Source organism: Macaca thibetana, chromosome 16 (genome assembly GCF_024542745.1).
Source record: "Macaca thibetana thibetana isolate TM-01 chromosome 16, ASM2454274v1, whole genome shotgun sequence".
Lineage (NCBI taxonomy): Eukaryota > Metazoa > Chordata > Mammalia > Primates > Cercopithecidae > Macaca > Macaca thibetana.
The window spans coordinates 5,773,705-5,788,858 of record NC_065593.1 but is presented as its reverse complement, the minus strand read 5'-3'; the positions used below and the strand labels follow the sequence as shown (position 1 = coordinate 5,788,858).

At 45.3% G+C, this 15,154-nt stretch overlaps 1 protein-coding gene across 2 annotated transcripts in view; it reads right to left on the bottom strand.

The window, feature by feature from the left end:
* Positions 1 to 5,782: 5,782 nt before the first annotated feature.
* The window catches only part of TRIM16 (tripartite motif containing 16), a 48,533-nt gene continuing 39,161 nt past the window's right edge, over positions 5,783 to 15,154 (bottom strand). For both annotated transcript variants that reach the window (XM_050763426.1, XM_050763425.1), the window contains exons 3-6: positions 13,233 to 13,466; positions 10,329 to 10,494; positions 9,406 to 9,501; positions 5,783 to 7,020 (exon numbers count right to left, since the gene is read on the bottom strand). In XM_050763426.1, coding sequence (XP_050619383.1) covers positions 6,437 to 7,020; positions 9,406 to 9,501; positions 10,329 to 10,494; positions 13,233 to 13,433 — 1,047 coding nt within the window. In that variant the 5' untranslated portion in view covers positions 13,434 to 13,466 and the 3' untranslated portion in view covers positions 5,783 to 6,436. The remainder of the gene's footprint in view (positions 7,021 to 9,405; positions 9,502 to 10,328; positions 10,495 to 13,232; positions 13,467 to 15,154) is intronic.

Genomic DNA, 15,154 nt, shown 5'->3' with positions numbered 1-15,154 from the left:
CTTGCTAGTCTCAGCCTGCTCCTCTTCCACAGAATAGAGACCACAGTCCCACGTAGCTCATAGGTGGCTCTCAAGGTCAAATGAGTAGACTTTTACCCCATGTGAGGAGCTAACAAGTATTATTAGTATCATTAGGGAGTGTGGAGAAAGTGTGGTGTTTCATCTGTTCCCTTCCCATCATGTGGTTATTACACTTGTTGGAAGTTGAATTTTAAAAAGCTCGGCTGGGCGTGGTGGCTCACGCTTGTAATCCTAGCACTTTGGGAAGCCGAGGCAGGTGGATCACCAGGTCAGGAGATGGAGACTATGCTGGCTAACACAGTGAAACCCCATCTCTACGAAAAATACAAAAAATTGGCTGGGCGTGGTGGTGGGTGCCTGTAGTCCCAGCTACTCGGGAGGCTAGGAGAATGGTATGAACTTGGGAGGAGGAGCTTGCAGTGAGCCAAGATAGTGCCACTGCACTCCAGCCTGGGTGACAGAGTGAGACTCTCTCAAAAAAATAAAAGCAAAAAAAAAGAAAGAAAAAGAAAATTTGAAAAGCTTTTGTTCATAAGAAACCAGCGCATGCACATACAAACACACCTCCTTTCAGGTAATCATCAGGGTCACTACTGAAGTTATTAATGTGGGGGAAGGGATTTTCACCTAAAATGACTGACTACTGCTATATTGACCCTTGGTCCTTGTGAACTGATCTGTTCTCCCTCTTCTTTTCCAGTACTTGGACTCCCTCCTTATAGGAGACAGTGGGATTTTCCCAACAAGACTACAGAGCAGGCCGGGCACAGTGGCTCACGTCTGTAATCCCAGCACTTTGGGAAGCCGAGACAGGCGGATCACCTGAGGTCACGAGTTTGAGACCAGCCTGGCCAACATGGTGAAACCCTGTCTCTACTACAAATACAAAAATTAGCCGGGCATGATAGTGCATGCCTGTAATCCTAGCTACTCGGAAGGCTGAGGCAGGAGAATCTCTTGAACCCTGGGAGGCGGAGGTTGCAGTGAGCCGAGATTGCACCACTGCCCTCTAGCCTGGGACAGAAGGAGACTCTGTCTAAAAAAAAAAAAAAAAAAAAAGACTACACAGCAAGCCAGAAATAGAAATTAAAAACTAGGCACATTCCAGCAAAGCAAGGATGGCGAACCTCTACCTGAGCCATGCACAGTCTGTGCCCTGCATGGACATATTGGGGGCATATGAACAGCAGGTTGCCCTGCAAAGGCCTCCTCCCCAGCCACCAAGATGTCTAATCACAGGTGGAAAGGGAAGGAGTCGGTGCTGAAATCTGAGGAAGCCAGGAGAAGCAAGAAATACATGCACTACATTTCCTTCCATCTTTCATCTGGGGCTGGAGTGGTGGCTCCTGGAATGGAGGCAGCGCCTGCAGAGATGGGGAGCAACCAGGCAGTAGGTCACTCAAGGACACAAGACAGAAGCCAGTCCCTAAAGATGGCCTGTGAAAACGAAGCAGCACCCTAGGACATAGAGTGAGAAACCTGTTTCATACATCACCTTGTCCATTATTGCCTTGAAGAGCAGATTCCTATTTAGCTCTTCACATATGATCACTTTTACTTCAATTTAAATCCCCTTCTTGTGATCAAATGACGCAGCTGGTTAGTTTCTGGGTTAGTCTTCCTCAGCGTCTAGCACAGCAGTTTGCACATTATAAATGCCACGTATAGGCCGGGCACGGTGGATGCCTGTAATCATGCCTGTAATCCCAGCACTTTGGGAGGCCGAGACGGGTGGATCATAAGGTCAGGAGATCGAGGCCATCCTGGCTAACACGGTGAAAGCCCGTCTCTACTAAAAATGCAAAAATTAGCCGGGCGTGGTGGCGGGCGCCTGTAGTCCCAGCTACTTGGGAGGCTGAGGCAGGAAAATGGTGTGAACCTGGGAGGCGGAGCTTGCAGTGAGCCGAGATCACGCCACTGCACTCCAGCCTGGGTGACAGAGCGAGACTCTGTCTCAGAGAAAATAATAATAATAATAAATGCCATGTATATTGAATCTACTTAATTTAGGGGTTTCGTTCCAAAAACATGCTGAGACAGATTGAGGGGATAAGAGCTCCGTGATTGGGCCAATACCATTATGTCATCATTTCATCATGCATGTTGGGAGAAAGTGAGAATTTACCCATAATTCATAAGATACTCAGAAATGAATGCTATATACACTCAGATTGTAAAATGTTGAGACAAGAATAAATTATGGACGTGGTGGTTAAAATTACATTCTGACTCTGCAATTACAAATGGTCTGGTAATGGAGCAGAACCATGTGGCACCAAAGTGAGCTGTTGGTGAATTCAGATGTTCAGTGTGGTTTCTTTTTTTGTTTGTTTTGTTTTGTTTTTAGTAAGTCTACATAATGGAAGAAGAGATACGGATGGGTAAATACAAAAGAGTGGCATACACACAGCTAAGGAAATGCCAGAGAATATAAAATAAGCCCTTGTTCTATTTTTCCTTTTTTATTTGTTTTAGTCAATTTTCAGTTTTTAGACCAAGAAAAAGAAAAAAGATGTGCCCACTGCTTGAGGCGATGACAGAAGGCAAACATGCCCAACTCTTTTTTTTTTTTTTTTTTTTTTGAGATGGAATCTCGCTCTGTCGCCCAGGCGACAGTGGCACAGTCTGGGCTCACTGCAACCTCTGCCTCCGGGTTCATGCGATTCTCCTGCCTCAGCCTCCTGAGCAGCTGGGATTACAGGTGCGCGCCACCACACCCAGCTAATTTTTTTGTATTTTTAGTAGAGACGGAGTTTCATCACCTGCCCTCCTCGGCCTCCCAAACTGCTGGGATTACACGCATGAGCCACCGTGCCTGGCCCAAATATGCCCAACTCTTTTTTTTTTTTTTTGACAAAGTCTCGCTCTGTCGCCGAGGCTGGAGTGCAGTGGCACAATCTTGGCTCACTACAAGCTCTGCCTCCCGGGCTCACACCATTCTCCTGCCTTAGCCTTCAGAGCAGCTGGGACTACAGAAGCCCGCCACCACGCCCGGCTAGTTTTTTGTATTTTTAGTAGAGACGAGGTTTCACCATGGTCTTGATCTCCTGACCTCGTGATCTGCCTGCCTCAGCCTCCCAAAGTGCTGGGATTACAGGTGTGAGCCACTGCGCCTGGCCAAATATGCTCAACTCTTAATTTTGCTTTGCTCTTTTGTATCAAGAAGAAAGGTCTTGAACTTGAAAACTAATAGACAAAAAGTTAACAGGAAAATGAAGTTCAAGACAAGGAAGGAGACACCTAAACGGTTCCTTTTATATGAGCTCAAGTATTCTGGCCTAAATAAATTACATTTCAGGAATCTGACACAATTTAATGACGTGACTGCAAATCAGGTGGGAATCTTCGAGAAACTAGGGAGAATGATAGAGGATGGTGTCTTAGTCCCATTGTGTTGCTATAACGGAATACCTGAGGCTGGGTAATTTTTAAAGAAAATAAATTGATTTGTCTTATGGTTATGCAGGCTGTACAAGAAGCATGGTGTCGTCATGGCCATTCATGAGGGATCCAACCCATTATCTAAACACCTCCCACCCAGCTCCACCTCCAACATGGGAGATCAAATTTCTACATAAGATTTGGAGGGGACAAATATCCAAATTATATCAAATGCGGACAGGCATCTCAATTTTTTAAAAAAGAAAAACAAGATAGATTCTGAAAACAACAGGCTAGTAAGCGTGATATTAACCCACAGTAGAAATCTAAAGTGGTTTATCAAATATTCTGTGAATATTTAGAAAAGAAAATGACCATGACCAAGCACCAACAACCCGCAGGGATTCAATAAAATAAGGCAGTCCAAGCTGATCTCAATTTCTCTTGAGATCATTATTAGACAGATGGATCAAAGAAATTCAGACATAGCATATCTTTTTTTGTTTTGTTTTGTTTTTGAGATGGAGTCTTGCTCTGTCGTCCAGGCTGGAGTGCGGTGGCACAATCTCAGCTCACTTCAACCTCCACCTCCTGGGTTCAAGCAATTCTCCTGCCTCAGCCTTCTGAGTAGCTGGGATCACAGGCGCGTGCCACCATGGCCGGCTAATTTTTGTATTTTTAGTAGAGTCAGGGTTTCACCATGTTGGCCAGACTGGTGTCGAACTTCTGAGCTCAGGTGATCCTCCTGCCTCGGCCTCCCAAAGTGCTGGGATTACAGGCGTGAGCCCCCACACCTGGCCTAAACATAGCATATGCTGATTTCTCCCACTGAAAACGTCTTTCATCAAGTTCAGTGGATAAAGGTGAAAAAGGTGGGGCCACATTATTTGCACAGTTCCGCCCGTGCATAATTTGTATGTAACTAAACCTAGAAGCTAGTGACTGAGTGCCACAAGATTCTAGATTTGGTCCTAATCTCATCAAGATATTTAGCAAGGCCGGGCGCGGTGGCTCAAGCCTGTAATCCCAGCACTTTGGGAGGCCGAGACGGGCGGATCACGAGGTCAGGAGATCGAGACCATCCTGGCTAACACGGTGAAACCCCGTCTCTACTAAAAAATACAAAAAACTAGCCGGATGAGGTGGCGGGCGCCTGTAGTCCCAGCTCCTCGGGAGGCTGAGGCAGGAGAATGGCGGGAACCCGGGAGGCGGAGCTTGCAGTGAGTTGAGATCCGGCCACTGCACCCCAGCCTGGGCGACAGAGCAAGACTCCGTCTCAAAAAAAAAAAAAAAAAAAAAAAAAGATATTTAGCAACAAGGATAAGACTTAAGAAGAAAGGGTTACCAATTGTGCAGGTGACACTAAGCTAGGAAGGAGAGCAAATATACTGGATGAGGAATCATGAATCTCAGCATAAAGCAATGATGTGATGAAATCAAAGTAAAATCATTTTAAATCCTACACTGTATACATCCCTAGATATAAATATAGGTAACAAGTCAAGTTATGCTAAAGTAATATACTCTTGAGACAGGCCAATCAGACTGACTGAAGAAAAAGAGTTCCTGTGGCCTTGACAAAGGTCACAGGAACAGACTCAAAATTTACATTTCTGGTGAATCCCACCAGAGACTTCAGGTTATAGCCTCACAAATTCATTTAAAGACAGTTTGCCATTTGCCTAAAGGCTTGATGAATGCTTGGGATTAATCTTAGGAAGCTCATCTGCCAAAAGAAGAATGAAATAATCGGGAGAAAGGAGTGAGAACCGTAAAGGAAGGTGGAAAATTTAATATGCAAACAAGAACATCTGGGGCGTGGGGGTTACGTGACAGTTCTTGAAGCACCTCATTCTTTGAATGAGAAATCACACAAGTCCACATACGCCAGGTTACTTTAGAGGAGAGGAGTAGGACCCCTTTTCAGAGGTGACAGGGACTAAAACTCAAGACTCTGCTAAGACATTTCTTCTAATCCTTGCTGTCCCCAAATAGAAAGGGCTGCTGTGTGAGGCAGTGAGCCAGTGAGCCAGTGAGCCAGTGCATGGCGGGATGGCTGAGTCAGATGTTGTGTGTGGATTTGCAAACTTCAAGAAGTTTCTCTGCTATGCACTTTATTCCATACAATGTGCATGATGTAATAAGGAAGACAATATGATGTGGTGGTTAAAAGTCCAGTGTCATTCTAGCCAGACTTGAATCCCAGCTCTGTCACTCAGTCACCATGTGACCAGAGTGACCTTGAACAAATTAGCTAACTGCCCCAGACAGTTTCTCCATCTGCAAAAAAAGGATGATATGAGCATCTACCCAACGGGTGTTCTGTGAGGACTGAGTTAACGTGCAGAAAGCACAAGGACAGTATCTAGCACATAGGAAATACACAAGTTAGCAATTTATCATGATAACTCTGCATTCTTTTCAGCCACTCTGAAGGTTCCTGGCCATCCATTCGAGGCACAGTGTGACGTTTATCTGAACAGACAGGAGAATGGCACTAGAAAATGAGGGAGATTTGGTGCCTAAAAATTACTACAAACAGGCCGGGCGCGGTGGCTCACGCCTGTAATCCCAGCACTTTGGGAGGCTGAGGCAGGTGAATCACGAGGTCAGGAGTTTGAGACCTGCCTGGCCAACATGGTCAAACTCCGTCTCTACTAAAAATACAAAAAATTAGCTGGGCGTGGTGGCGGGCGCCTATAATCCCAGCTACTCGGGAGGCTGAGGCAGGAGAATTGCTTCAACCTGGGAGGCGGAGATTACAGTGAGCCAAGATCGCACCACTGCACTCCAGCCCGGGCGACAGTGCGAGACTCCATCTCAAAAAAAAAAAAAAAAAAAAAGAATTACTACAAACGTATAGAGAACAGCACCATACGGAGCAAAAGAGAGCAGCTGGAGAATGTTCTCATTCAGAGACCCATAGGATTTCAAAAGCCAGCTACCATCAGCAGTTATTTCTGCCCCCAAATCACCCTAAAATGCAAATTCCATCACTGTGCCTGGCAAAGGTCTGGGATATGGCTCCTGGAGTCTAGGGAATAGTCTCCACCAAGGATGGTGCTGGCTTCTTGGGTTCCTCTCCCAGATCTACAATCCGGATGGCGTTTTCCTTCTTGGAAAGCCAGAAGGCAGCATAGACTGGCTCTGAAAACTTGCAGGCAAACTTGTGAACCAGAGTCATGGCATCATGCTCTACGCCATAGAAGGAAAGGATCCCTCCTGGGAAGTCGACATAGACCCCGAGCCTCCGGAAAGGGCCGGCTTTAAGCGGGGTCTCCATGTCACTGTGCCAGGCTGTGAACTCCTTCCCATTCCATTGGAGGCTCCAGGAGAAGTTGTTTCCGGAAATGCAACTGTTGCGCTCCTCCCCTTTCCGGTCGATGCCTTTGCAGGTCAGACCAACGTAGGTGCCTGCCCCGAAGATCTCCACCTCAAAATAGTACCTATGCAGGTACAGACTCTGCTGGGACAGCACTTGCCGCCAGTGCAGGAACCTGCTGGGGAGGTCCGGGTAGGAGTGCTCCCAGGGCGTGGTGTTGGTGACCTTGCGGTTGTCCTCCTGCAGCCGGAGATACCTGTGTGCTGTGTCCGGGTCGAACGTGATGTCATGAGCATCTGAGGAGACACAGAAGGCAGGAGAGTGGTTCAGGAACTGACAGCTGATTCAGACGAACAGTTTAAACCCAGCTGGGCTCCAAAGCACATATGAGAAAACATCCATTTCTCTGTTCTCTATTTACCCAGGCTGCTGTTTCCCTAGGCAAAGAGGTGAGTGAAGAACAGAAAACAGAGAGCACAAATCATCTACTCCCTTCCCTTATGAAGCTCAAATTGCTTGACATTGATGATATTATTTGATGAACTGAATGAAGAAATATATTAATTTACTAATTCATTCATTCATTCAACAAACATGTATTGAACGCCTGGCATTATCCTACCCAGTGTTGCCAAGTGTTTGGGGAAGCAGGTACTCCTATACCCACATTTGATCCATTCATTCATTTTTCAAAATATTTGAAAAACATCTTAAAAATGAATGAATGGATCAAATGGAGCATGAAGAACTCTCAAACATGCCCTCCTGTTCTCCTCCCACTCCCAAAGCATAACAGGGTCTCATGCACCCCATTGCTTAAGTCAAGCTCTATGTCATTTTTGACATTTGTTTTGCCCTCACCCTCATTCCCCATCCTCACCACACACACAGGCAGCAGCAACTCCTATGGATTCTACCACTTCTCTCCAGCCCCGTGCTTTACCCCCAACCTAAGCCAACACTCATCTCACTTGGACTCGTGCAATGGGTTCCTGACTGGTCATTCGCTGATCTCTCTTGCCCACTTCAAGAGCTTCTCCACAATAGAGCTGGTAGGCTGAGGCCAGTCATGTTGTTCCAGCTTAAAACCCTTTCATGGTGCCCCTTGCTCTTACAATAAAGCAGGAACCCCTCGCCCTGGCCTACCAGGCCCCGCATCCCTGGTCCTTTCCTGTGTCTCTGACTCTCTCCCTTGATTGCTACATTCCCACCATGCTGATCTCAGACCTACTCAGCACTCAATCCTCTTTGAGCCTTTGGTACAACCTGTTCCCTCCAAGATGTGATCACGCCCTACCTTGAGTCTGGTGATTCCTACTGCTCCATTCAGGCTACAACCGAAAGTTCATGTCCTTGAAGAGGCCCTTTGTGACTCTAAATCACTCTCTCTCAGAGCACCATGGCTTTTTAAACTTGGCACCCCTCCCCATTTGTAATAATATATTCATGTGAGTATTTGTTTCCCGCTTGTCCTCCCTCTAATCTATGAGCTTCGCATTTTGCATGGGATTCTTCTCTAGCTCAGAGAAGATGCTCAGTATACGCTTGCCAAATGAATTAGCATATTAAAGGCTATTTTTAAAATTCCATAACTTAAAAAGTTCTCACTGGGTGCAGAGGCTTATGCCAACACTTCGGGAAGCTGAGATGGGAGAGTCACTTGAGGCCAACAGTTTGAGACCAGCCTGGGCAACACAGCAAGGCTCCATCTCTACAATTGTTAAAAAATTTTTTCTTTAAATTAGCCAGATGTGGTGGCATGTGCCTATGGCTACTCAGGAGACTGAGGGAAGAGGATTGCTTGAATGTGGGAGGTCAAGACTGCAGTGAGCCATGATCAAGCCACTGCACCTCAGCCTGAGCAATAGAGTGGGACCCTTTCTCAAAAAATACACATACATACATACATATATATGTCTACATATATATATGTAAATGTGCAAAATATGTCTTGACTGTTTATGTCAATTAACAGAAGGCTATTACTAGTTAAGTTCTTGAGGAATCAAAAGCTACAGGTGAATGTTCAACAATATGAGGGATTGGGATCCCAACTCCCACCTTGTTCGAGGGTCAACTGTGCAGTGTTTTAAAAATGCTAATGGACCAAGTCAATACCACTTAATGACAGGTCAATGAGTTATGCAATTCTGGCCAAGTCATACATGGAAATGAACCACCAGGTAACTAGCCAGGACTCTTCAAAGTGCTATGGTCATGAAACACAAGGATTGAAAGACTGATCCAGATTGAAGGGGACTAAGAAGACATGGAAACATCTGTGACCTTGGATTGGACTTTGGGCCAGAAAAAAGGGCATTGATGAAAGAGTTGGTGAGAGCTGAATAAATTCTGTAGATTAGTTGATAGCATTGTAGCAATGTTAATTCCCTGGTTTTGATCAATGTATTGTAGTTATGTAACATGTTACCATTAGGAGAAACTGAGTGAAAGATATATGGGAATTCTTTGTCCTATTTCTGTAATATTTTTGTAAGTTTCATATTATTTCAAAATGAAAAGTTAAAAAATTGTTTAAATTAAATTTTAAGAAGTATATGATTTAGGGATAGACATGAAGTTGTAAGAACCTGAAACCTAGATGAGAGATGACGGTTCTTACTTAGCAAAGCATTGCACTGATATCAACAATGGAGAAGGGGGTGCTGTTCACAACTTACATTGGAGGAACTGTTCCCTGGTGCTGGGCTCAGGTTTGGAAGTCCAATATTTACGCTGAACAACGGCAGACACTTGAGTTCTGATGTCATACTCCTCTAGAAAATCAGAGAGTTGTGAATGCACAGAATCTGCAAATCAGGACTTCCCAGCCACCCTTCCCTGGACTTCCTGGGGAAAGAAGGGACTGAAGCCTAGAAATGTTTCACAGAAATATGCTCAATAGACTACATTTCTTTCATAGGTAAGGCATAAACCATTGAAAAAGTGATCCAGACTGTCTTGGACTTAACTTAAAAGTATAGGCATCAGCAACCTGGGAAGCTAGTCATAGAAATGCCAGCTGATGGCATAATATAAGCATGACTAATTCTCCTTCTCTGGGTCTCAACTGTAAAAGAAAATCATCAAGATGAGAGTCCATTAGTAACACACACTGTCTGAAGGATGGCTTTGAAAATGAGACATTTGGCTGGGCGCAGTGGCTTACACCTGTAATCTCAGCACTTTGGGAGGCCACGGCGGGCGGATCATTTGAGGTCAGGAGTTCAAGACCAGCCTGACTAACATGTTGGAACTCCGTCTCTACTAAAAATACAAAAATTAGCCAGGTGCCTGTAATCCCAGCTACTAGGGAGGCTGAGGCAGAAGAATCCCTTGAACCCAGGAGGTGGAGGTTGCGGTAAGCCAAGATCACGCCATTGTACTCCAGCCTGGGTGACAGAGCAACACACTGTCTCACACACCACACACACACACACACACACACACACACACACACACACACACACACACACACAAGAAAAGAAAACAAAATGAGACATTCCCCTGATTTCATCCTCCCTTCCCTGACTCTCTCTCACCTTCCCATCATCTACTGCTAGAGACACACCCACTATAGTCCATGGCCCAGAATGCATCTCACCTTCCTTGGCAAACTCCTGGAGCTTTTCCTTATAGTTCTCCAGCAACTGGATTAAGTGTACAGTGGAGTCCGTGATAACTTTGCGGATGCCGGAGAGTTTATCCTTCAGCCCTATGTAAACACTAGGGAAAGTGATGTCTTCAGTGTTCTTAAACTTGCAGTACTCCTGCGGACAAGGAAACAGCAGAACTTGCTGTGGTTTCTATATTTCTAAACTTAGGCTTCTCTCCTCATTAAGTCACTTTTTGCATCTGTCAAATGGGCTGACAGTAACGTGTCCTTGACAAAGAAAGTACATGTAAAGTGTCAAGCTCAGGGTCTAACAAAATAGAAAGCACTTTTCTAGCTGCTAGACCCTCAGAATAAGTGGGATTTTAAAAAACTAAGTGAGAAAGTGGGCTTTTAAAAATCAAGATGTACTAGATGGCCATGAAGAGCTCCAATACATAGTCCAGACTGGGGACCAAAAAATAAAGACATTCTTGCTTTGTTAATTCCGTCAATACTTGTTTTTTGACAATTCAAACACAAGCCATGGTAGAAAATGGAGGAGCTCTCAGGCAGGAGTGCTGCCTCTTCCTTGTCAATTTCATCCAATGCATAAATTCCTGTAATTCTTGTACCTTGCTTTAGTATTCGGAAAGTGTCTTCACACAGATAATCACATAGTTTCATGTAAGTTTCAAAACAACGTGTGATCAGGAAAGATGCTTTCAGATATAACTTAGTATCAAACTTCAGCTACAACTGAAGCATTAAAGAACAGACCAGGTATAGCAGAAAACATAGTAATGAAAACAGTTATATGAAAATGATTAGATAGAGCCATGGAAATCAAAACCAGAAAATTGAAAAGGGTAATTCAACATTTTAATGCTATATACTGTACATGACAAAAGTAGCATTTTAAATCAGTGGGAGAAGGATAAGTTATTTAATAAATGTTGTTTTGAATGCCTAACCAACAATTTTGGGGGAAATGTTATCTTTTGCCAAAATAAATGTTATCTTTTTTTTTTTTTTTGAGACATAGTCTTGCTTTGTCACCTAGGCTGGAGTGCAATGGCGCAATCTCAGCTCACTGCAACCTCTGCCTCTCGGGTTCAAGCGATTCTCCTGCCTCAGCCTCTCGAGTGGCTGGGACTACAGGTGCGTGCCACCGTGCCTGGCTAATTTTTTTTATTTTTAGTAGAGACAGAGTTTCACCATGTTGGTCAGGCTGGTCTCAAACTCCTGACCTCATGATCTGCCAGCCATGGCCTCCCAAAGTGCTGGGATTATAGGCGTGAGCCACCGTGCCTGGCCAATAAGTAAGTTATCTTATACTAAAATTTATGTTATATGTATTAAAGTCTTTTATGTTAAAAATAAAGTTACAGGCTGGGCACGGTGGCTCACGCCTGCAATCCCAGCACTTTGGGAGGCCGAGGCAGGTGGATCACAAGGTCAGGAGTTTGAGACCAGCCTGGCCAAGATGGTAAAATCCCGTCTCAACTAAAAATAAAAAAAAAAACTTAGCCAGGCGTGGTGGCAGGCGCCTGTAATCCCAGCTACTGTGGAGGCTGAGACAGAGAATTGCTTGTATCCGGGAGGAGGAGGTTGCAGTGAGCCAAGATCGCGTCACTGCACTCCAGCCTGAGTGACAGAGCAAGACTCCATCTCAAAAAACAAAACATAAATAAATAAATAAAGTCACAAAAGGAAAAAAGAGAAATAATTTGTATACTCTTTGGGTAGATCTTAAGGGAAACTTGTGAGGTGGGAAGCCAAATGGTTATTAAATGATTGTTCATATTTTCTTTGTGTTTTGATATTGAAAAGCAAAGAAACTGACAGAAAGAGAGAAACTCTGTTGGGGTTTTTGTCTGTCTTTCTCTGCTTCTCTTTTACTCATTCAAAAGTTAATTATGTTGTATTTGTGTATTGGGATTATGGATAATTTTTTTCTTCTTTTTTTGTATTTTCCAAGTTTTTCACAATAAACATTTGTTTTTGTAACTAGCAGAGAATATTTTCACAAATGGAAGCAATAAAAAAATTATATTTCAGAATATCAGAGCTTGGATGGAGGCTTCTGAATTATATACTCCAGTGGGCTTGTTGATAAATGAGAAATTTGAGACCCAGGGATGTTAAGAGCTGTTACAGACCTGTTTAGTGACCGATTCAGGATGTTGTAGTTTACCCCCAACCTAGTGTTCCTTCCCTGAAAGGTTACATGTTCTTCAGATCTGGTTCCAATGGCTTACATTTTAATTTCTAATGATACACTGTAATGAAAAGTATTTCCTGGTTCCAATGGCTTACAGTTTAATGTCTAATGATATACTGTAATGAAAAGCATTTCCTCTTCTGAGCCTTCCTCAATTACTCCAGCCACAGCCCTCTCTGAAAAGCAGCAGGGCTCCAGTCTCATCCCTACCCAGCAAACCTCCATGCAGTGGACTGCTGGAGCGGTTTATAAAACATACTCACTGAGTCTCATCCTCTCCCATCTGAAGCCCTTCCCAGCCAGACACCTGCCTGGCCGTGCCAGCCTCATCACTCTGCACCCAGCACCCCAGGCTCCACCCTTGTTAAAGTACCTTGGTTCCCCAAGTCAGCTGTGCTTCCTCAAACCTCGCTGCCTTTGCCTATGTTGTTCCCTCTACCTGGAACATACTGCACATTGAACCTGACTCATCTTCCAGGACCTGCTTCAAGCTTCCCTGCTCTGAGCAGTCCTCCCTCCCTACCCCTCCTATACTCTGCTGAATGAAGAATCTGCTTCTCCCTGTTCCCACAGCTCCCTGTGCACAGCATTGAACAAAAACCAGTTCCATTCACAGATGGCCATGGGCCTAGCAAAGCGAGGGTGCTTCGTGAGGCATCTGTGGGATGCCGCCACTCCCTCACCCCCCATACCTCCAGGAACTGGACAGTGTTGCTGATGGCCGCCATCCTCTCCAGCTCCTGCTTGTTCTTCTCCATCTCGGCACTCCTGTACTCCAGGTGGGCCTTGATGCCGTTAGCCTGGCTCAGTGCGGCTTGCTCCTTCTCCTCTAAGAAGAGCATCACATTGGCCTGGGCCTTCCTCACAGCAGCAAGGAGTTCCCCAAACTGCATTTCAGCCACTGCTTTGACCTCTGACACCGACACCTGGTGGGGGGATGGGGTGGAAGGCAGCCAAGCACTTCTTAGTGAGGCGTCCAACTTGATAGAAGCTCAACATACAGAAATGTCAGCTTGAGAAACATATACTAGGGAGCAGTTCCCTATTGTAAAAGGAATCCTTTATTCTCATGTGAATTCCAGGTTCCTGGAAAAAGGATTTACTTGTTAACTTGGTCTCCTCATCCATTTGATGAGAGAGTGAATTCCTCTATGACCCCTGAGATCCCTCACAATCCTGACACTCTGGGATTGTTAATCAAGTTTCCGAAATTGATTTTCCTACCAGAGCAATGCGTGTACTCAGTCTACTTGATAGTTATATTTCAAGAGGTAAAGAATTTGGCTTTTTTTTTTTTTTTTTTGTATGATCAGCATGAGTTAGCATTTCATTATGCCTGGTTAAACTGAACACTGAGTCCATCAGAGCCAAATGCACGTCTAAGATGATACTGTCTCTATACAGAATCACCACAAAATGTTTACGGTGTAGATGACCATGGCACCCAAGCAATTCCGGGACGAGCATGTATATGCAGAACAGAATGTGACATTCAAATAAAACATAAAAGAAAACTCATGTGAGAAACATTAAGGGTTTGAACGATTGGGCATATGCATGTGGACTCTTTTGCATGGTTAGCATCCTCTGTGAATGCCTCCGACCAATATCATGTTTACAACATCCTTCCAAATTCTGAAGGTTTCCTCTTCTCTGGTAGTCTTAAGAATTGGGGCCGGGCGCGGTGGCTCAAGCCTGTAATCCCAGCACTTTGGGAGGCCGAGACGGGCGGATCACGAGGTCAGGAGATCGAGACCATCCTGGCGAACATGGTGAAACCCCGTCTCTACTAAAAAAATACAAAAAACTAGCCGGGCGAGGTGGCGGGCGCCTGTAGTCCCAGCTACTCGGGAGGCTGAGGCAGGAGAATGGCGTGAACCCGGGAGGCGGAGCTTGCAGTGAGCTGAGATCCGGCCACTGCACTCCAGCCTGGGCGACAGAGCGAGACTCCGTCTCAAAAAAAAAAAAAAAAAAAAAAAATTGGTGCAGACGGCCGGGCATGGTGGCTGCTCACGCCTGTAATCCCAGCACTTTAGGAGGCCGAGGCGGGCGGATCACCAGGTCAGGAGATTGAGACCATCCTGGCTAACACGGTGAAACCCCGTCTCTACTAAAAATACAAAAAATTAGCTGGGCGTGGTGGTGGGCCCCTGTAGTCCCAGCTGTTCGGGAGGCTGAGGCGGGAGAATGGAGTGAACCTGAGAGGCGGAGCTTGCAGTGAGCCAAGATCGAGGCACTGCACTCCAGCTCTATCCCATCTGAGACTTTCTGAGCACCCCTCCAGGTGCTGTTTTCTCTTTCTCCTCCCAATGTTCAGGGCCAGCTCTGAACATCAGGGCTCCAAAGTGAGTCAAACAGCAGATATCCTTGGGCAGAGGCTCCAGGGGCACCTCCCATCCCTGGCAAGGAAGGAAAGAGGGAGGAGAATGAGACCCGGATCAAAAAGGGGAGCACAGTAAGGAGAGGATTCAGAAAGGACGGGATTCTGGGCCCAGGTTGGGTAGGAGCCTAGAGGTTTGGAGGGAGATGGGAAGAAAAAATGATGACACCAGATAGGAGGTCTTCTGCCTGGCTCAGGAATTCAGTCCACAAGAATGACTGGTCTCTGATCAGT